Source organism: Malaclemys terrapin, chromosome 3, assembly GCF_027887155.1.
Source record: "Malaclemys terrapin pileata isolate rMalTer1 chromosome 3, rMalTer1.hap1, whole genome shotgun sequence".
Classification (NCBI taxonomy): Eukaryota; Metazoa; Chordata; order Testudines; family Emydidae; genus Malaclemys; species Malaclemys terrapin.
Window position 1 is genome coordinate 16,196,308 of NC_071507.1, and position 22,526 is coordinate 16,218,833.

At 42.1% G+C, this 22,526-nt stretch overlaps 1 protein-coding gene across 3 annotated transcripts in view; it reads right to left on the reverse strand.

The window, feature by feature from the left end:
- Nucleotides 1-1,283: 1,283 nt before the first annotated feature.
- The window catches only part of SERTAD2 (SERTA domain containing 2), a 101,812-nt gene continuing 80,569 nt past the window's right edge, over nt 1,284-22,526 (reverse strand). For all 3 annotated transcript variants that reach the window (XM_054023127.1, XM_054023128.1, XM_054023126.1), the window contains one exon: nt 1,284-7,107. In XM_054023127.1, coding sequence (XP_053879102.1) covers nt 6,147-7,103 — 957 coding nt within the window. In that variant the 5' untranslated portion in view covers nt 7,104-7,107 and the 3' untranslated portion in view covers nt 1,284-6,146. The remainder of the gene's footprint in view (nt 7,108-22,526) is intronic.

Genomic DNA, 22,526 nt, shown 5'->3' on the forward strand with positions numbered 1-22,526 from the left:
GCCACAGCCCAAAGCCCTGCGGCAGAGGGACAGGGCCCAGGGATGGAGCCCAAAGCCATGTGGCTGGAACCTGAGACCTGCCACTGTGCAGCCAGAGCTGAGGGCTAGAGCCTGAAGCCCCACGGATAGAGCCTTCCCCCCTGCCACCCCACAGCTGAAGCCCAAAACCTGGGCCCCGCCCCCCCCCCGGGAAAATGGAGAACTCACCTGCTGCCTGTTCTCCAGGAGGATGCAGGGCTCAACCCCTGCTGGCAGCCCCAGCAAGCAACACCAACTTCCAGGAGCAACAGGTATTGGGAGAGCCCCCCCCCCCCAAAAAAAAAAAAAATATCACAGCCCAGGAGACTATGGCTGCAAGAAAAGTCCCTGGTGGCCATATTTGAGAAATGCTGACCTAGAGGGATGAGAGGGGGACATCTGAAATCCAGCAGTGGATTATATAGCAAATGGTTCCAGCTGGCTTTTAATGTCGTAACTTAAAGTGCCTTCCGTCCCTTAAAACGGGACAGATTCTGTTCTCAACTGCACCAGCTGAAATCCAGAGAAACTCCACAGAAGGCCCCAGGGTTACTCCGGGCTCGCCCCAGTGCCAGTGAGAGCAGGATTGTTCCCTCCTCTCTGTAAACTGACGCAGCCCCACCAGTCAAATGCAGCTACTGATTCTACATCTAACACTTGGTGATTAATGCTGCAGGACATAAAACCAGGACCACACTGTTCCCACACTAAACTCAGGGCTGGCCCACCCTGCCCACAGCCAAACCATCTGGAGGGTGCTCCAGGGGCAGAATCTCCCTAGGGGGTGTCTTCTTATTGTTGTTGGGGTGCAGGGTCTGCTCCCCTGTGGAATGAGCCACCCCCCCCAACCCTGCAGAGGCGACTAATGGGAGTCAAGATCTATCCCTGTGGAGGCCCTGTGCCTGGGCAGTCCTGTTCCCTCACGCCCCTCATCCAGCGTAGCTCCAACTGCCACAGGCCATGATTGCTCTGAGAAGCTCCCTTACAAGGAAACTCCTACCATGCAGGGGGCTCCACAGACAATGCAAGTCAAAGCTGTATTTACCTTTCCGGGAGAATCTCCACAGAGGAGCTAGGGGATAGAATGCATGTGTCTCGCTCGCACAACCGGTCCCATCCAACACTATGTGAGGCCACCCCTAATCTAATGGGGATAGAGAAGTCTTGGGATGCAAACCCCCTTCCTCGGTCAATAAGTCTCCCAAGCCCTGTCTGGATTCCCTTTTAACACAATATTTTGGTCACGAAAATAAAAATAAGGGACAAGAGTTTTGTATCTTTTAATTGTTTATTGTATAATATAAAACTACAAAAGTAAGACTGCTCATTTCCATGTACATTTGTCCAATTGTTTTGATTACAGCCCATACCTACATGTGAATACAGTAATCTGGGTTCAAATGTATATGTCTGTAATATTGCATAGAAAAGGCACAGCGCTAAGGTCTGTGGGGGGAAAAAAAAATACAGCCTTCTTTTTGACAATAACAAGCCCTGTTCAACCACCATGCACTGAACATGTCACACTACATATATATATATATATATATATATACACACCTTTTCCAGAATCTCTGCCTTTACAGATTCTAGCATGGATTACATTGTTAACCCTCTAAAAAGTTTGTTTTTTTTTTTAAAAAGGATTTTAGAATTTGCATTAGGCCTATTTCCTGAAAGAGGGGGGGAGGGGAAGCTTAAAATGAACTAATTTCTGAGAAACATTCAGACTCATTAATGTAAGCACTGAAAGCAACTTTCACAAGAGCAGGATGCCGAAATCTGTTCAAAATTAAATCAACGTTCACGCCTCTTCGGAGTGAATGAACCCATTTCTCAGGCAGGAACCATTACAATTTGAAGAACGTGTAAACTTTGGAATCACAACACTGAAGGCGATTAACATACAGCAGGGAGAAACCTACAATGGCTGCAGCACAAGCTAAGAGTTTATTCTCACACTGGGCATTTCAGGTGGCGTCTCGATCATCTTATTTTGTAGCTCACTGCGAGGAACATAAATAGACAGATGCCTTTAATTTGTAATACTTTACTGCTCCTCAAAGTTTCTTTTAAAAGGAATCTCTCCTTGCTTTGCATACAGATATGTACAGTCCACTAGGACTCTGAGCAGGGACTGTTATTGGGGCCCAATCCTGTATTGCTGGCAACATTCCCACTGAGAACTACATGAATTATGTATGAGCAAGGACTGCCTGATCAGGCCCAATAAGCAATAGTAAAATCAAAACCCATGCAAAAAGACATGGTGCACTTGGAAAGTGCATTTACCACTTTTTGTCTGCATCTTACCAGTTTGCACAAATGCAGTGTCAGTTCTGTTGCACTTTCTGGAGTAAGGGCACCACCCTGCAAACTCTTACTCATATAGCCCCCACAGACTTCACGGGGACTGCTTGCATGAGTAAAGATTTAGGGCAAGTCTACACTGCAGCGCTGTATCAGCGCAGCTGCACCAATGCAACTGCGCCGCTGTAGTGCGTCTGGTGAAGACATGCTTTGCTGATGGGAGAGCGCTCTCCCACTGAGAATTACTCCACCTCGGTGAGACGCCAAAGCTACGTCAGCGGGAGAGTGTCTCCCACCGATATAGTGCTGGTCTGGACAGAGCGAAACTTGCGTTGCCCGGGGGGAGGCTTTTTCACACCCCTGAACGACATAAGTTAGATTGACTTAAGCGGTAGCGTAGACCTGCCCTTCCTCGTGCATTTACAAGATCAACCCTTAAAGGAACAGCGGTGGTATGCTGATCTTGCTGCTGCTTCTACTCACAACTCCATCTGACTTTAAAGAGTGCAAGAGCAGGCCCCTTTAAAGGAACTGACGCATTACGAGTCTGATTTTTAGGACTAATTTTGAGTATTAAAGTCTCCCTCACCCATACTTTTTGCATATTTCAAACAACCAGACCCATGTTGGAAAAGTGTGTGTGTGGGGGGGGGAAATTAATGTGAACCGTGCATATCCTCAATAGAACCCAATGCATTTTCTCTGAATCAAGGCTTCCATCCCCTTTCCATACAGATTTACATTCCTACAAGAGAATACATTCCTACCATACATTCTGTACATGTTACAATCCAGATGTTGTTAGCTTCACAATAAAATAAATATATTTACAATGAAAAAAAGGAATAAATAACTTATGAAAAAATCACTTCAAATCCAAAGCTCTTTTGTTCTGCTCCCATCTTGTCACTTCATTGCACATCATTGTCAATATACATCACCTGGGTATTCATCTTTTATAAAGAATTCTTATCTTGACTGTTATACTCAGACCTTTGCAAGAAGGCCATGCTATAGAAAGAAAGTTACTGCCAAAGCAGAAGATTCCAACAAGCATTTCAATCTATAGAATTAAAGGTTACAGTTCAAAATAAGAATTACCGACCTTTTGCCTAATTTTATAAATCAGGTGTTTTGCTCTTTGTGTATCTCCTGCCAATTTCCTTTAAGTACTCTATTATTAAGGATTTCCCTACTTTATTACCAAGAATACACAGATTTCTTTTGAGTGGTAAAGAGTATTTTGAGATTCTTTCTCCTGGTCTGCAAATACAAAGAGACTTCAAACAACCACTTTTAAACAACAGTTCACTGCTCTGATAATGGAGTTTATTTGAACTGTTGCTTAACATATGGTGCTTGTCTAAAAACACAATTAACTAATCCAAAGAAAGGGCAGTTGTTAAGAACTGATTTACAATAACTTAGAACAACGATAATCAACTGCTTACCATGTTATTGTTCTGAACTATCAACATTATTGCATGGCTTTAGGTTTCTGTATACAGATTGATACACCTTGTAGCCATGGTTCCTTGGGTGTTCCAGTTACAAAAGTTGCAGTCTGTGGCAGGATTGTTCTCTTACAAGGAATGGAAGCTGCTGAATGAACAACAGCCAAACATTACTGGATGCAAAATAGAGCGACCCTTCCCCAGCGCTGGCAATTAAAAATGGTCCCTAATTCTACAGTTGGTTGATGCCATTCTGTTTGAAGTTAGAAAATACTATATTGTAAGCAAACAATTGCGATTATAATCAACATCTTGTTGTGTTAGAGAGTTAGTAATTCACTTTAAAATATACTAAAACTGGCTGATTAATTAGGAGCTAGAAGCATTTCCTAATTGTACATGATGCATTGCATTTAGAGTAGCAGTTCCTTCATTGCAAAATTTATTTGCTTTGTATTATGTGTGTGCATTATATATATTTACTAGTAAATATATATGGCCTGTTTAAAGTGCCAATTTATAAAGCTGCCTTCTTAAAGGCAGACAAGACCCAATTTTATCCACGACAAGAAGGGAGCAGAATTGACTGAATATTGCCAAATGACATAAAACATAATTTAAAATTTCTTAAATAAATATAAAAGTTATTCCTAAAGAAGCCATAGGCATGTCAACAATATAGGTTGTAACCTGCACTCATCAGCTAAAGTACCATTGAAAAACCACAATGCCATAGCAAGTTCAGCAACAGGCAGGATACATTGCAAACGTTTTTTTAAATTAAATGTACACCACAATGAATACAAAAACGCTATTGGTGCAGTAATGAGAAGACTTCTCAGGTGTTACGGGGGAAGGAAACATGCATAGAAAGCCGTGTCTGTATATTCATTGTAAAACAGGTCTATAAAGTGTAAAGCAGGTAACGTGGTTGATACAAGAAACGAACCCTACAGGAGATGCCAAGTGATGTAACACGACTGGCTCCAGTTTCAACAGCAATGGATACTAAAATAAGTCCATCCAGTGCAGATAAGAGATGAGCTTCACTGCAGTAATACTGAAGTTGCATTTTTCAGCACTTATTAACACAGTGAGGGAGAAAGAATGCTCCAAGAAAGGGCAAGTGGAATCTTGAACACCAATTAATTGGAACAAATACCATGTATACCTTCTTTAAGAAAAATTACAAAGAGATGTATTTGTAAATGGCGTGTATATTCCCATTAAAATCATTCGCAATAACTTCAGCTAAGGAAATGCCGACTTGCTAAAAAGGTAACACATTTCAAGTAACAAAGACAATTGGCTGTTCCAAATTTAGAAAAAAACAAACAAAAACTTTGCTTAAAAAGAAAAAGATTATACATTTGCTTGACATACTGGCTTCGGGATCAGGTTTTCAGTAGCCTTGATCTCACAAGAGAACACTTAGAACGAAGTTTCACAATTATCTCCTGCCAACTGTTTAACATAGGTCTTGGAGTAGACATGGCTCTAGGTTTTCAAATCACAGTAGTGCACAGGTGGCTACAGCAGCGAGTAAATATTTGTGAAACAGACCCCGGCCCTTTCTTAAAGCACTGTTTGCATTCAGGGAGACCTAACTGCAGATTTATTTGATCCATTTTTCTCTTTGCACCATACACATATAAAACATTACAACTCTGTATAAAAGTACAAGTGGTTCTTGTACATCAATTATGCAGGAACTATGTGAGCAAACCCTATCAAAATAGCTATTTTTTGTGTGTATAAACAGCATTTGTTTTTAGAAAAAACAATATAATAAACTGCAGAATCTGTACAAAAATATAAAATAAATTTGGGCAGCAGTTTCTAAACAGCCATGTAAATGCAACACTTAAAGAAGACTAGTTAATGCCTCCAAAGGGCTGAATTGCTAAGTCAACCTATACAGGGCTAAAATGCCAAAAAGGTACTGAGATTATCTAAATAATAAATTTTTTACCTCTTGCAATAAAACTTATAGAAAAAATAGACAAATATGCACATGCAAATGTACAGCTTTCCCCAACATAATCCTTGTGCTTAGCTTTTACAATTCAATTTTTTTGTCGTAATAGCATAGTAATATTGTCTACAATATGTATTCTTTCCTATACCAGGGTATTAGGTCTTCCTTGAGGAACCACTTTAAAAAAATACATTGAAAGTGGTCATACATGGATGAAGGCACTCCAACTCTGCTTGAAGCAAAAACTAGTGTGATCCTTTTCTTTTAAAAAAAGGGCAAGCAAGGACGCATGCACAGTGCTGTGAATTTGGAGGGGCGGGGAGGGAGGGAAGGGTTGTGAAAATACTACCAAGTGTATATACTGGTACATAAAAAGTCGTTATACTTTAAGACCCAACAAGCACCTCCATTATGTGATCCAGTTCTGTGAGGTCCATTTTGAAAGGCTGATTTGGGGTTACTGGTTGACTACTATAGGGGGCTAGAGTTTTTAGGAGATCATCTGCTGAGACAGGAGCCATTTTTGAGGCAGCCCCTGTAGCAGATGTGCAAGGGTCAAAATCATACATAGATGTGTCAATGTCAGCAAACAGAATATCATCCAAGGTCAAGTCTGTAAGGAAACCTGTGGAAGTTGTTATCTCAAAATTGCCGGGTAAAGAGTCCATGAGTTTTGATTCACTTGTTCTGCTCTCTTGGACTCCCTCAGACTTTTGAACATTAGACTCACTGGAGTTCTCTTTAGAGTCATCCGTTGTTGCTGCTGCTTCTGTTGCTACTACTACTGCCTCGGTAGAGGTAGGTGTTGGACAGAGCTCCTCAATTTCGTCCAAGGCCGAGGAGAAACTGTCTTTTACCGGTTGGACAGCTGGAGGTGGTAGTTTTGTAGGACCATCGTGTTGGACAGTCTGGGAAGTGCAAAAAGTGTCATCCTCAAGCAAAGAGGCTGGGGTGAGGCAAGACTCTAATGGTGTAGTGCTTACTAAGTCAGTGGGGTGAACAGGCTGAGAGGCAAGATGACTGAACGCAGGCTGAGCCTCTCGAAAGCTGTCACCCAGAGGGTCAGTAGGCTGTGAAGTGGTGATGAACACAGGCCTCAAGCTGCCTTCTTGTTTGAGTTCCTCCTGGATTCGCCTCAGCATGTTGTTAATTAAAACTGTCTTTTGCAAGCTTGGCTCTGTTAATGGCCTGTGGTTATAAAGTTTCATAAGGGAAATGTTGAAGATAGTCTGGCGCTGTAAGGTGTAAGACACCTTAGATGGACCGTCAGTAGGAGACACCACTTTGCCTTCCAGCCCATCTTCATGCTCGTCAAACTTCCGCTTTCCTCCTTTCCCCAACATATATCTGAAAAAGAGGGGGCAGGAGAAACCATTACAATAAATCATTTAAATATTTATATCTTACAGCAAAACATTGTCTTTATGCTTCACACCGACAGCTCAGCGTCAAACAGTTTCTACCTACCCTAGGCAGATATAACTTAGAGAATTTTTTCACTTGATTTCTACATACACCTCTACCCAGATATAACGCGACCTGATATAACACGAACTTTAATATAACGTGGAAAAGCAGTGCTCTGGGGGGGCGGGGCTGCGCACTCCGGTGGATCAAAGCAAATTCGATATAACGCGGTTTTACCTATAACGCGGTAAGATTTTTTGGCTCCCGAGGACAGCGTTATATCGAGGTAGAGGTGTACCAGTGACACAGATGGGCCTGAATCAGATCCCACTCATACTGGTTTCCCACTAGAGTAACTCCATTGAAGACTTCAATGGAGTTACTCCTGATTTACACTGGTGCAATAGAGAGAACAGAATTAGGCATAGATAGGTAGCTTTTGCTCTGACTAGACCTTAGTACAATGCTACAGCTGATAATTTAAACAAACCTCAGTTAGTAAATTCAAAGTATGGTTAGAACTGCAACTATAATCCAGCCCTCTGCACACCTGTAGCATTTACACTATACGCTGATAGGTGCATTAGTTACATCCCTCTCACGCCAATGTGGGCAAACAGGGTGGAAACGAGGCTCTTCCATTCCTCTCCAGCATTTGCTGCTGTTTCCATTTGCTCTGCGGTGTTGAGGCTGACTGTTCTGCCCCCCTCCCTGCTAGGTGTATGCCTTCAAATACAGCTCTCCTACAGGCATTAATCATTCCCTGAGTTTTGCATTTACATTCCCAATCATAACACTGCATTTAACTAAGGGTGTTTTATACTGAATTTCCCTTTTTATTTTAAATTTAAAAAATTCCAAGCAACTGTACACAGAGAGATTGCAGAGTCAACTCTCTGACATGCCACATATATGCATACCTGTTTTATTCAAATGATTAAAATAAACTCTAGACCAGGAAATGCTTGTCTCACTTCTCCAAAGCACATACATTACAAATGAGGGGGGAAAATCCTTTCAAGTCATTTAGTCCATCCTCCTGCCAATGCAGGATTGTTCTCTCCTGTGTATTCTCCCGTTTAGTGTAATATTAACAGCTACAGCCACTTTCAAAAAGTGACTAGTAATTTGGGGCACCCAAAGTTAAGGGTGCCCAAATTTAGACTCCTTAAAGGGGCCTGATTTCCAGAACGTGCTGAGTACCCACCCTGCAGAAATCAGGCACTCCATAATCAAAACACTAAAAAACACCACCACCACCACTACTGATCCTGGTCTATTAGAGTATTTGTTTCTATGCATTTCAATGTCCCAAACCGAGGCAGTCACAAATGCACAGCTAAATTGGTCACCCTATTAACACTGAGCACTAGGATCATGATTGTCTGACAGCCTACCCCTGCCACCACCTGCCCTTTGGGTGGGGGGCTCTCCCTGAATATTTGCAATCACTGTGGATCTTAGGCCCTGACTTTTAAAGGTAGCCAGCATTCCTCTGCTCAAGGTTACAAGGCCTAAGCCCAGATTCGCAAAGGTACTGAGGTAAAATCAATGGGAGCTAAGCACCTAAATACCTTTGAGAATCCTGACCTAAATGGCTTACATGGCTAAGTCCCATCTTCATTTTACACTCCTATGTGCCTAAATCACATGTGGAACTGGGACTCGGCTGTCTAAGTCACTTAGGCCTTGCAACACAGAGAAGCAATGCCTTTACAAATCTGGGCTTAGCCATTTTCCATTTTAATTTACTTAAGGGAAGGAGCTTCCATCATTTTGTTCGGGGCACTATTTAGGCTGAACAACAGGAAACATTTCCTAACAATGTTGTCAAAAGTTTCATTTCACTCATTTTTCACCTTGTTTATCTGAAGAAACATCAGCTACCTTTTTCCAGTTGTTAGATTTGTATATACAACATCCACATGCATCTGATGCGTATATCTCGCAAATCACACTGAATCAACAGGGAAATGACACACTACTGCACATGCACAATGGGTCTTACTTTTAAATGCCTAATCAAAGCACCTTCCTCACTGAGGCCTATATCCATGTAAAGTTGGAAGCTTAAAAATTTCTTTTGAGGTATCAGAGGACATCTTTAAAAAGTGTCAGCATGCACACACACTTTCCTAACACGAAGATAAATTTAAAAAAGGACCATCGGAATTTCATCCAACTTTCCCAAGAACATAAATTGCCTTTGAACTAAGAAAGCAGCATGGTGCTTTTCCAGTCACAGATATTTTATCAGAAAGTTAGAGAGCACCTGAAAAGAGAGGCCTAGAAAGTGTCACTCCCATCTAACCAGAGTACCAGAACTGTGACCATATTATCGTCAGCAGTATTCATTGGGTGGAAAAACATTATATTTGAGATGCGTAGTAATCAGATCAACAAACAAATGCTACCATCATAATAAGAGGTGCACCTTATGCTATACACTTGGTGTACAAACAATACTCAACTACTTGTCAACCACGTGGAACTTCCAATAGTTCTGGAAGTAAACAGAAGTTTGGTTTTGCTTGGGCTGTTTTTTGAATCTCAATTATTACTCAGGAAAATGGATTTCAAAGCCTGATGTGGAAATATATTTTCTGCTACAGATGGCCTTCAGATATTCTTTCAATGCTTGTGAGATTTCAGTCTCGGTCATTTTTTCCCTACAATTAGGCTGCATGGAATGAATATATTGTACAAGAAGTTTTATTGGACCTAATCTAAACAGTCGAGAAGAAAGGCCATCAATACATCTCCCTTACCTGCACCACAAGCTCCACCAACCCCATCTGAGGAAAATCTTGGGGAGAAACTCTAAGCTGCTCTCACTGCATCAATCCACTGTGGGGGGTGGAATATCGCAAGTTCACACAGGGGGTAAAGGGCATAGGTCCCTAGCAAGCCCATACGGGCACAAAAGCCTCCCCCTTTGCATTGTTCACTTGGCTCCCGCACTCCTGAGTGGCACTCTTCACACCCAGGAGCTGTGCTACCACTGGCTCCCTGCCCGCCCTTTCCTCTTACTGGGGCGAGGAGGATAAAGCAGAAAGTGAGGAGCAGAGAACTCACATGGTTTTACCTGGAGACAACACAGAGCTTTGTGAGAGTGCCTTGAAACAGGCCTAATGAGAGCACGGAGTCAGGCGTGAAACACTGCAGAGATGCACCTACGTTTACCTGGAACGCTGCACCTACATTTCCTGCAATGAAGAAATGAACCACAGAGCTGCTGTCCCCTCACCAACCTGACACCTCACTCCCCCAAGCCCATGGAACCCCCAAAGTGCAGGGTTCACATGGAGGGTTATGCAGGGGACTGGAGGTAGGCTGGTGGGGCAGTGCTTCCCTTGCTCTAACATCCCCTCCCCATCGGACAGCGGTGGAGAGGAGGTGGCCTAGCAAGATTCTCATTTAATCAAACCATCTCTGCTCAGGCTCACCCATTTCTCTCTATCTTTTTATTTAGTAACATGTATGAGGGGAGGAGAATCAGTCCCTCGGGTAAAACACCGAGTGGCAGATGAGATCAGCTCCAGATGCACAGAGGGAAATTACAACAGAAACAGAAGTAGATTTGAACCCCGAACCTGACTCTTACACAATCCTTATGGTGTTGCCATAAAGGTCTACGGCAGAGGCCCCTAAACTATTCACAGTCGCGCCCCCCCTTACTCCTATTCACATCCCAGGGCCAGGAGCGGGGCAGTGTGGTTGCAGCAGAGAACTGCCTAAGTACACACACGCAGAATCGGGCAGGATTATACTTGGGAATGCACTCATGCTGCCCGCTCTATTTGTAGCGTGCTAGCTTGAACAGAGCTGGCGTGTGTATGTCTGCACAAGCTGGGCATTTCGTCTTCCAGCTGCTATGCAGACAGACCTTAAGGGGACACCTACATAGCAATAAAAAAAGAGCCACGGCCTGGCTATGGCTGGCTCAGGTCAACTGACTCAGGCTCAGCTTGGGTTCCCGGGCTCAGAGCTCAAGCTCCAGCGTGAACCAGAATTTCTACACTGCAGTTTTCTAGCCCCTGCGAGCCCAAGCCAGCTGACCCAGGCTCGGAGTCTCAGTGCCCCGGGCTTTTATTGTAGTAGTCATATCCCAAGAGACAACTTCTGCAGTCCTTATTCAAGCAGAATTTCCAGTTCACCCAATGGGAGTTTGGCCCAAGGAAGGACTGCACCACCTGTACCCACTGGTTTAATTCTTGTGCAGCTTTCATGTGAATTGATCTAAGATCTCCAACCTTTCTTCTCAGCCCCATGCTTGTTTTAGGAGCAGTTTTAAAAGCAAAAACCCTTTGCAGAGTGGAAGGCAGGAGGCAGGGTAAAAGAAGCGTCAGGGAAATACTCTGACACTTTCTGAAGTTTTGTCTAACATTGAATCTAAAACAAGTGTGGGGAAAGTCAATCTTGATGGCTAAAAATAAATCCAAACTCCAGATCTCTTTCTGGAGTTATACGCAATTTAAAAAGGGGGGCAAAAAAAACCAAACAAACCAAGAAAAGCTGAGGAACCCGTAGGCAATAATCCAAGTTTCTTGGCTGGCTACCAAGAATCCTTGTGCCTGGAATCTCGGGTGAACAAAAACTCTGAAATGTAGCATTACCCCATGGAAGTCTGTGTTTTCTCTCAACCCTAGTGCCAATTTCACTGAATGCTCAGCCTTTTTTTTTTTTTTTAAATTCTGCAGTGGCACGCTTCCTTTCACTTTAAATGTGTGTGCCAAGAGCAGAATCGCAAGGCTGACAGACACAGGATACATGAAAGTAAGTGTTCTGAGCCCAGCAGTTTTAGAAGCTTTGTGCTAGGATGGGCACTGGCAGTGTTACAAGCAGAAAAAGGCTCCATTAGAAGAAGACATATCAATAGAACATAACGGCCATACTGGGCCAGACCAAAGATCCATCTAGCCCAGTATCCTGTCTTCCAACAGTGGCCAATGCCAGGTGTCCCAGAGGGAATGAACAGAATAATCATCAAGTGATCCATCCCATCGCCCATTCCCAGCTTCTCACAGACAGAGGCCAGGACACCATCCCTGCCCATCCTGGCTAATAGCCATTGATGGACCTAACCTCCATGAACGTATCTAGTACTTCTTCTCCAACCTTGTATTTAAAGCAGAGTTTCTTAATGGTGTGGGGTCTGCTGGAGAAGGTTTAAAGTTTGTCAGACCCTGGAAGTAGTTAATGTTTTAATACTAGAAAATATTCACCGTACAAAGCAAACCCTTCCTCCCTCCCACTAAGAGGAAAGCAGGCAGTTTGGGTGGCTAACACAGCCTTCCCATGCCAAGTTTTTTGTTTTTTAAATGAGCTGGTTTCTCTACTAGGCACCAAAGAACACGGTACCTGAAGTAAGCTCCTAAAGTGACAAAGAAGGGAGAGAGACACAACCAATAAACAAAATAACTTCTCTACATTGTTTTCCAGGAAGCTTAGAAATGACTGAAGGCTTCCTGTACACATGACTGTCTAGCTTTCACATATCATTCAGCCTTTATGTAGCTCAGTTGAAACAGAGTGCTGTTGGTGTTCTTTTTAAAGTCAGAATGTATCAAGTAACTCATAACTTCATCTACTAACTTTACAGTATTTCCCCCCTCCAGAAATCCCCTATCAATGGGTCTAAAACTTTCAATCTACAGAAGTAGCTATTTCTAGCCTACACAAGGAGATTTTCATTTCCCTATCTAGGGGATTAGAATGACTAGCAATAGAACATAAGCTTTTAAAAATATTTTGTTCCAGAGCACAAATGGCTCATGACTTCTCCCCCCACCCTACCACCAGTGATCTTGGGTCTACATTAGAAAACATTTCAATTTTGCACATCTTGGCTTGTTAAAGTATCAAGTGATTTAAAATAAAAAAGATACTACGACAATATGCACCACCTAAGAAACACTCTCTCCAGCTTGACTCCACTGGTCTTGGTGAAGAGCCCACTCGTACACTCCCAAGTCAAAACTCCTGTTGAGGAACTGAGAAGGCCAACTTACCAGTCCGGCTAGGCAAAGAGTAAAGATTAGTGTAAAATTAAATATATTCACGCCCTCCACATCTAGGAAGTCACAGTAAGTCTGAGTCAGACAATTATAGAAGGCAGGGATAAACAACCCCACAAAATGCAGCGCTCTCATGGACCAGTTGGTATTCTCAGAATGGAGGTCTTACTGGGCACTGCCTAAGTATATTACATCTGTTAGGAGCTGGTCTACAATGACCTCAGGACCTCTTCCTGGCTATGCAGGTTCCTTTTCCTTGGTATTTGTATCCCATTTCTAGTGATCTCTTGCAACATATTTCTGTATTTGTGTTTATGTGCTATTCATGTCAAGCCCAAAGATGACTGGCTGCATGTTATGGCCACATGTTTTAAGGTTTAATGTGATCGTGGGCATGAGCTACTTTTAAAGAGAGACAATGTAGAACTGATTCAGCCATTCAAAAGAAAAAGAAAAGTTGCTTTGAGATTTTTCCCAAGATATTAGCCACAAAGTAAGCTTCACTGGCTCCAGCTTTTGGAAGACCCAGTCCAAAAAAGCATCTAAGAGCCATCCACTCTGTTTCAGTAAGTCTGAACTTGCTTTTTTGTCCTCTGCACTTTCGGGTGATTACATACACTCTAGCAGAAGATGAACTTTACAAGAGTAAAGCTGGTGTCATTTAGCACAGTGGGTTTGGTTTGGTTTTTAATTAAAAAGACAAGTGATGTTATTGAAAAACATCTTTTGCCCTTTATGAAGAAACTGGTTTTGTTTCACCGAAGAGAAACTGGTTTTGGTTTTGTTTCACCGAAGAGAAACAGCCTGAAGATGGTGGTTGTCTAGAGCCAACAGCAAAATGATTAGTAAGTGTGGGGAAGCTTGTAACATTTCTGGTCCTAATTACTGATATGAGCCCGTCACTCTCTAGAACACACAGGTCCATACACATCTTTGAAGAAGTATTTGCCAGTCCTGATCATAAGGGTATTCTTTGCTATTGCTGGGCCCAATCCTGAAGTCTTTACTAATTGGGAATTTTGCCTAAATAAGAACTGCAGCACTGGAGCCATAAAAAGTAAAATGAAAAAGAAAATGGTTTGGTCATCTTGTCCCTAGACAATACAGGCTTGTTCCCTACTGTATATACTCCAAGGCCTTGCCCGGTTTAGTTTTAAATGTCTCCCATTCACAGTGGCTTTTCTTGGAAAGCTATTCCAGAATGCAACAGCCCTCATTGCTAAAGAAGAAGAAATAAAAAAAGGTTGTTTTAAAAAACAGTTTAACACCTCAAGAAATATATCCTACAGAATCCACAGAATTGGAATAGGATCTTTAAGAAGCCATATCCCCAATCCTTTCACTTGCGCAGTCACCTTAGGAGTTCTCGATACTGAATGGTCTAAGACTCACTCTCAAAACTAACAAGGGAGTGTTTTTCAAAAGGTACTTGTATAAATCTCAACAATTCACAGGCAATGATTTGTCCTCATGGGTCCAAAGTTTGAAGGAAAGAAAAAACTAGGAGGAGCTGGTGTGTGCAGGGTGGTTTAAAGCAAACCTGGCAGCGTCTACTTCCTGACTGAAATCCTGTGTAGCTGAAACCACAGCACTTAAATAAAAATTAAAAGAGGGGGAAAATGGATTATTTCACTTTCTTTTCCCTCAGAAAAAAATAAAGCCCAAATCCTGCAGGGTGAAAAGGGAATTGGGGAAATTTTTTCTGACTAACTGAGTACACAGCTTTTCAAGCCTCAGTGGTGATCGCTCTGAGATTTTAAGTTTTTCAGGCACTTTCTGCGCTGTCTCTGTAAACATGGAATATTAGTTCTCTTCCCTACTTCAAATCTCAGAGGGCCAAATTCTGGTGAAACTGAAGTCAGTGAATGTTTGGTCAGGGACTTCAGTGGAATCAGGGTTTGGCACGCAATGCCACGGGACCACGAGTAAAGGGTATTTTGTGTCAATTGGGTAGTTCAACTGGCAACACCATGGGCCAGCTCTGATCCAGCCCATCTGTGTTTGGCACAAGAACAGAGTGGGCAACTTTAAGCCTTTTTGATACTCCCAGATCCTAGGGCTGGTCAGAGCAGCAAAGGGACAAGCTTAAATTGTACCCAGCCACTCCTGGGTTCAAGAGGCCATTTGGACAGTGAGGAGTAAGCAGAGCAAAAGCACACCTATTCATACACCTTTTCCCTCGGCCACACCCTGGAGTGAATCCCTCACAGGGCCAGACCTGCCAGCTTTGTGGCTGATTTGTGTTGCCCAAGCAAGGCCCAGGATCTAGCCCCTAAATTCCTGGCAATGCCAGCCTACGACTGGCAGCCTATGACCACCAGCTGGCCAGAGGAAGGAGTCAGAAGATTAAATCTGTCCATAAAAATGGAAGCCCTCCAACCTCCTAAAGGAACGATGGACCCCTTCTCCCACAACCACTTGTTCAAAGCTAGAATGGAAAGGTAATTACCAAGGATAAAAAGCGGTTACTCAGCTCTGGCTGGAGAAAGCTAACAAATCTCGCCTCCATTTCTCACTTCACTTTGTATTTTTTAAAAAGCCATACGTACTGGGTTTTAGCCCAAGGAATTGGAAGAACAAATTATGTTGATTTAAAAACAAAACACCCACAGTCCTTAAATACACACTTTCTTTAAGATTTTGTTTGCCTGGTACAAAGGGGTTTTTTAATCCTGGCACAGCAATGTCACACTAGGTAGCTAGTACAGTACGTACTGCATGGTAATGCGCGACTAGATTTGATATGCTGCAGCTGGCTCAGAATCTGTACATTAACTGTTTTTGCAAGACTTCTTAGTGTCAGATTCTGATCTCTACGATGCAGGCTGAACACCAGTGTGATTCAGCTTACTTCTAAGGAGTTTTACTCCGGATTTACGCTACTGTAGGCAAGAATCAAGACCTAGGTCTTGATATTATGGGCACATGACGGGTGGGAGAAGCCAGAAGAGATGGAAGGCTATATGGAAAGGGACAATACTGGGGTTGCTCTCCCCTCTGACTTTTAATAGTTAGGATTTCCCATTTACAGTGTGTTTTTTCCAATACCAAGTTGTTAGTTTTAGGTCAGTTCTGACCTAAGTTCCCTCTAAGCCACGTGGCCGCACAGCAAGCTATCAAGGGCCATGCAGGCAGGGAGAGGCACCTCTCCTCTGGCCCCGGGCTGCTGCTGCGGCGAGACAGAGCTGGGGGGAGTCCTCTCTCCCCGCCGCAGCCTTGGGTCAGCCTGCACCCCAAACCCTTCATCCCTGGCCCCACCCCAGAGCCCGCACCTTCAGCCGGATCCCTCACCTCCCTGCATCCCCTGACTTTTTTTTTTAAAGGAGTAAAAATATTTTTTAATAAGCATTCGCAAAACTTGTTCTGCTGAATATCAAAAATTACAGTTCCACATTCCCAGAGAGCACAGGGCATCACTCACGTTCACCAGCCTTCTCTTCAAAGTGCTAGCAAAAACTGTAAATGCCAGGTAGTTTTGGGGTGTATTCTGTATGAAGCTACTCCCCCCATTTGCTTTTGTGGGGGGGATTATAGCAAGTTTTAAACCTCAATTGTAGAGGCTAGTAAAAATGCACCCCATACATGTCAACTCAAGCCAGAATTTTCAGAGGTGCCAGTCATGCACAACCACAGTCATGACAGCCATTGTGTGTGTTTAGTTCCTCAGAAAATCTGGCTGGTTTTATACAGATACTGTAGTAGACGCACCGACACCTGGTAAATTAAATAATAATGTTTAAACAAAAGAAAACAAAAACCCCACTGGGGAAATTTTTAGTAGCTATCTTAAGTAGGCTTTAGTGCAGTGTAATGAAAGTTATGGCAGTCGTAAGGATAGGATGCCAGAGGAAGTTTAGAATCTGAGTATAGGAACATGTGAAGTCCCGCAGTTATCGCTGGAGTTCTACTTTGCACTTCCAGGAGTTCTGAGGTCCCTGCAGTGACATCCATGTTAATTGGAAAGTAAGGTGAAGCCTTCTCTAACAAATAAGCAATGCAATTATAAAGCAAGTCAATAGAGTAAAGCCAGCTAACGTGTTCCAGTGATATTTTGAAACTGTAATCCGATACTACTGTTTCCATCCTCGTGCCTTGCCTGCACTCCCTTGTTGCATACTGTACTATTTGAGGCCCAGAGGGCAAGGCAAACTCTTGCTGTTTATTAATGATCAGACGCTGCATTTCGACTGAGCTCCGCATGCACACCACCCGCACTACTTTCTCAATAGTTTCTTAAACTTGCAGATTATTGAAACCCTACCAGAAGGTTAACCTTTTTGGAACAACTTAAGCAAGCAACCCCTCCCCGCAACTCTCTCATTTTAAATCTCCAACAGTTTTTACTGTGCTAAAAAAGGCAAAGCCACTCTAAGCAAGTCTCTACTCTTGCAGTCTGCTAAGTTTTGCAGGAAGCATATGCTTCTATTAAATTAGAAACAGTTTCTAATGCTGTCAGTTTGCTAAGTGTAACCTTTTCTCTTGGAAGAAGAGAAGCTGGTTTAATGTTTTTGACAAATTGCACTCAGCAAACAAAACTATGTCAGATAAAGCTGGAACAGGCTCCAATAAATATAATTTAAAATAAATTAGGGCCTTATTAAATAATCATTTGAAAGAGGAGCAGGTTTTGTATGTTATAGGTGTGTTAATAAGAACATTCATAATAGTATAAATTGTATTAAGTTTTATTGCCCTAATACAAGTTGAAATCAAATTTACCCTCCCTTAGCTTGTTAAGCCATTAAAAATTACACTGAAAGAATTAGGAGGTGATCAAAAGTGCACAGGTGCTGTATATGGAAGGTAGACCAGGCATTTTTAAATGGCCACTTGAATAGAAATCAAGAGCAAATAGCACAGGTGACAAACAGAAAAAGGATCTTCTTTCTGATACAAAGGAGAACAAGTGATGTGTTTTTAGAATAAAGTATTAGTATGTAAAACAAACAAACAAAGCACTGCTTATTGTCTAGCGTGGAGCTGTCTTTGAAGTAGGAATGAACTGTTTGGCGGCAATATATATTATTTTTATGTCAGAGCCCCCAGCTAGTCAAAAGGTCAGTTCTGACATATTCTACCTTGTGTAGAACTTCTCTTTTGCCTCCTTGAAACAGTGACCAAGGGCATCAGTCAAGTGTGAATGTGATCACGAGACTCAAGCCTACTCCCTTTAGGGATCAACAACTAGGGAATTTCATGCAAAAATTTGCTACCATTGCTAACTCTGGCTCAGCTCCACCAGTGGGAGTGCTAGAATGGACCCTATGATCACAGGCATAATTTAGACCTGCTTGGGGCAAGAGTAGATAACACTGTTAAATACACTGGCAGCGCATTTACACCATTGCTACCACTGGCATTGGCAACGAGGGGGAAATATTTTCAAAACACAGACATAGCCTTATCCTGGGGACACCTCTTTGTCCAAAGTCCTCATTACTCTTTTCCACGGAATAGCTGCGCATACTGCAAACCAATGAAGGCAAAACCAGAGTTCCTACGTGGAATCTGCAATGCCGCCTGGGAGCGCTGGGAAAAAAAGAGCACACTCTCCCCTGGCAGAACAGGAGAGTTAGCTCTGCAAGGACTCGTCTCAGCAGACATGAAGAGCGAGACTGAGGTTATTCCGAAACTTGGATCTCCACGTGGCAGTGCTAAGGAAGTTGTCAGGCCTGCCAAGCACGAATCAAGTTATATTATGCTGTATACACATGGTTCAGACTCCTTTCAAATGGTGCAGTGAATTGTGCTGCCAGAATAAGAAATGCAGTAACTAAATAGTATCCAAGACTAATCAAGCTGCATGGACCGTACAGAATAATCCTAATCTGACAAAAAACAGGCGACGCTTTTTGTTATCTGAAGCTATACCATGGGGCCTATTCAAAGTTACTTCAGGGGGCTGAACTCAGTTATGACGTCCATGAGCAGGTCACATTAAGGGGCTCTCTTGTCCAGTAGTCAGCAACGCTACAGGCCACAATCCTGAAAGAACCATGTGGGCAGACCCCTGAATGGAACCTCACTCAAACCCATGGGACTCTCTGCAGCATCATACATTTCTACTTGGAGAACTCGGGCCCCAGTTTCTTAAAGCCTTGAAGCCTCAACAGTTAAGATGACTGGGCACTGCTTTAGGGCCAAATCCAGTTGATTGTCCTCCATTCCCACTGACTTCAGAGCCTTCAGGAATCCGTATGTTGAAGAGCCTACCAGGAAGGAGCAGCTTCATTGTAAATTAAATTCAAAACCATCTGAAAGACCTACTACACTAACAAATAGACATTTTCCTTTCATGGTTAAAATTGTAAACTGCGATCCCGGTATGCTACTGCACACAGAGGATAAGGGTGATGCTGAAATATTTAACACTTATTTATCCCTCCCTCCTCCCTTGTAATTTTGTTAATGTGCTAAACAATGGGGTATTGCTGTGCTGTGTCATGTTCAGCTGGTTAAACAAGACATCTTTATTGGCATGTACATGTCATGGTCTGGTTGATGTATTTAGTGTATTTAAAGATCCAAAGTCTTCAGAGTCTATTCTCCCCTGGATGCACGCAATTCCTGTAAAGGTTAATGGGAGTTATGTGTGCATCAAAGGGAGACTAGACCCCTTTGTGTATAATGGAAGGTAGTTTCTCTCATGTATTTATAATTACTTGGATGGAGTCCTTGCTTTCAGCCTTTTCATAGCGTCTTTTCCCCAAAGGTACCTTGTTTTTCCCCTCACATTTTAGGCCCTTAATAAAACACACTGAGAACCGCTCTCCCCCCCCCTCCCCACTTAAAACAGAAGCTGAAGCGTTTGCCAAAATGCATATTATAGCTTTGAAAATGGAGTATTGCATAAGTTACCACAGTCAAACTGAAAAGAAGCGACTTTTTTTTTTCTGTAAAGAAAAGTGTGGCATAAAATGCAAACTACATGTCAGCAATGGGAAATCATCTTAGCTTCTGTCTTGTAGGTTTCATATGTTAACCAGTTTCTTGCCACTGAAAGTAAAAAAAACCATGAACAGACTATAACAGGAAGTATTTCCATGATGCTGTTCTCAAAGCAATTGTTCTTATGTGCTTAGGAGTAGTTTTCAACATTTTTTGCTTTAATAAGCGAAGCACCAATTGCTTTAAAACAAACAGGTCACAACAATCCTCAGGATCGTTAGTTTTACATACGTAATCTAATCAGAGGTAATTGTTATTTTTGTGCCGGGTACTGCAAACTGAAGGCTTCAAATGTTCTGATAATAAAGAATCTGTGCATTATTACATGTAAGAAATCTTAATATGTAGAAAGGAGCATAAAACATTTTAATTTATTTCAATGGGAGGAGTAGCTATTATCCTGCCTCTACCACACATGTGAACACAAGCAGAAAAAATGGTCCCGAAGAGCCGGTGTGAAAGTTTGCCAAGACAGCATTAAATGAGGTTAGACAAGTGGACAACTGTTGGCCTTTCAATCTAGTGCACTAAAGCTCTTGCATTTGTTGAAATACAGTGTGTGTTTTCATGTTTCCTGAAGTAGAATTCCAAAAGCTGATAAAGGGAACTTTGGCTAGCGTTGAACTATAATGAATCTATGGCAATGGCAAGTAAGAGGCAGAGAGATTTAATTTTCATGGTATCTGTTTGATTCCACAGTCAGAATAACTAGACACACAAAAATAGTATAATTATGAATATTAACCCACTTGAGCTGCATAATGTCCAGTAATTGAAGTGCGAATATCCTCAGAAATGGTTTTATCCAATTATCCTATTTTGGAACACTTATATTTTATGGCACACTTTAGGATCAATTCCACATTTAAAAGCCTGGCTAATACAGGTCAGTTAGCCTGGAATACTGTAATTTAAACACTGATACAGCGTGTGCAGTTGGGGGGATGGGAAGCTGGCCCACATTTCACAGAAAAGTAACGTTAAGAACAGAATAAAAAGAAAAGAGAAAGTGTTCTAAGTTGCATTTCTCCTTTAAGCCAGACACAAATCATACATCATAGCCAAGTTCCACATTACATTAGTTTTCTTTCAGAGTTACAGTAACTAGAAAAAAAAATGTAACCCAACGCAGCAACTGTGTATTGTGCATGTCTTTTTGCACTCACAACTGGGGCAACACACCAGACAACCAAAGCTTAAGTTTAAAAATACAAAAAGGTATAATATTCCCTTCTGTACATTTGCAATATTTTGTGCAATGAGTTTGTGTGTAATCTTAGAAGCACCAATTTCCCAACTATATGGGGGTTGGGGTGTAACAGAGGCTATGTATCTGATCACAGGAGGGTAACAGAAGCAAAATTACTGTACCCACTGGAGGGTGGGGTACTAAAGTAGCCCTGTTCAAAGCCCTCCTGACTGTGAGTGATACAAGTTACTGCTCTTGGCGAGAGGAAAGGTAAGGGGATAAGGGCTGATTTGCAGAAAATCACACTACAGTGAATGCTTACATATTGCAGATTGAGAGAGAGAGAGAGAGAGTGAGTGTGTGTGTGTGTGTGTAAGAATGCAATAAGGAAGCAAATTGTACTACTGTTGAAAACACTCAGGTGGATTTCATGCAAACCAGAGTCTCCTTTTTATGATGAATTAAGGAGACTTACTCTAATAAAAGAAAAATGTATATTTTAATATTAAAATATTTTAATATTAAGAAAAATATTTTTTCCAGGGGGAGGGGCTACCCTTTACACATGTGAAAAATACTGAGTGCATGAGAACATAGGAAGATGTTGCCATATTTATGAATTAGATTTAAGAACTTCATTTTTGCAGCTACCCACAGTTAAGACAAAGCTGCCTTTAGGCATTTAAAACTAGTCAGACCTGCTGTAGCAGCTGCACAGTCTGCTTCGAATATGCCCTCCACACTCCTTCCAACCCCCACCCCTACATATCCGCATAGTTTACCTCCAATCATGGGCGTTTCTTTCTATAGTGCAGTTCACTCAACAATCTTATTGCCTCCTCTGCAAGGGAAAGAGTTTCAAAAAGAGCACTGTGAAAGACTACTAAGAAAAAGTTGGATATTAGCAAATCATAGATGCTAATCACATTTCAGTTGAAAGTCTGTTTGGATCCCACAGCACAATTGTTTTACCATGGATTGAAAATCATGCCTCAAAGAAAAATGTTTTGTTTGTTACAGATAATCCTGTCAGGTATTAAATCTGAGGAAATGAAATCCTTTACTTAAATACTGTAGTGACTGAACACGTGTCAGATAGAAGGAAGGGTCTAAACCACCCAATTCAAAATTCCTTGGATCAAATTAGTACAATTTTATGTCACTCCGTTTTTTTAAAAAGCAGTTTTTAAAGATTCCTGTCATGC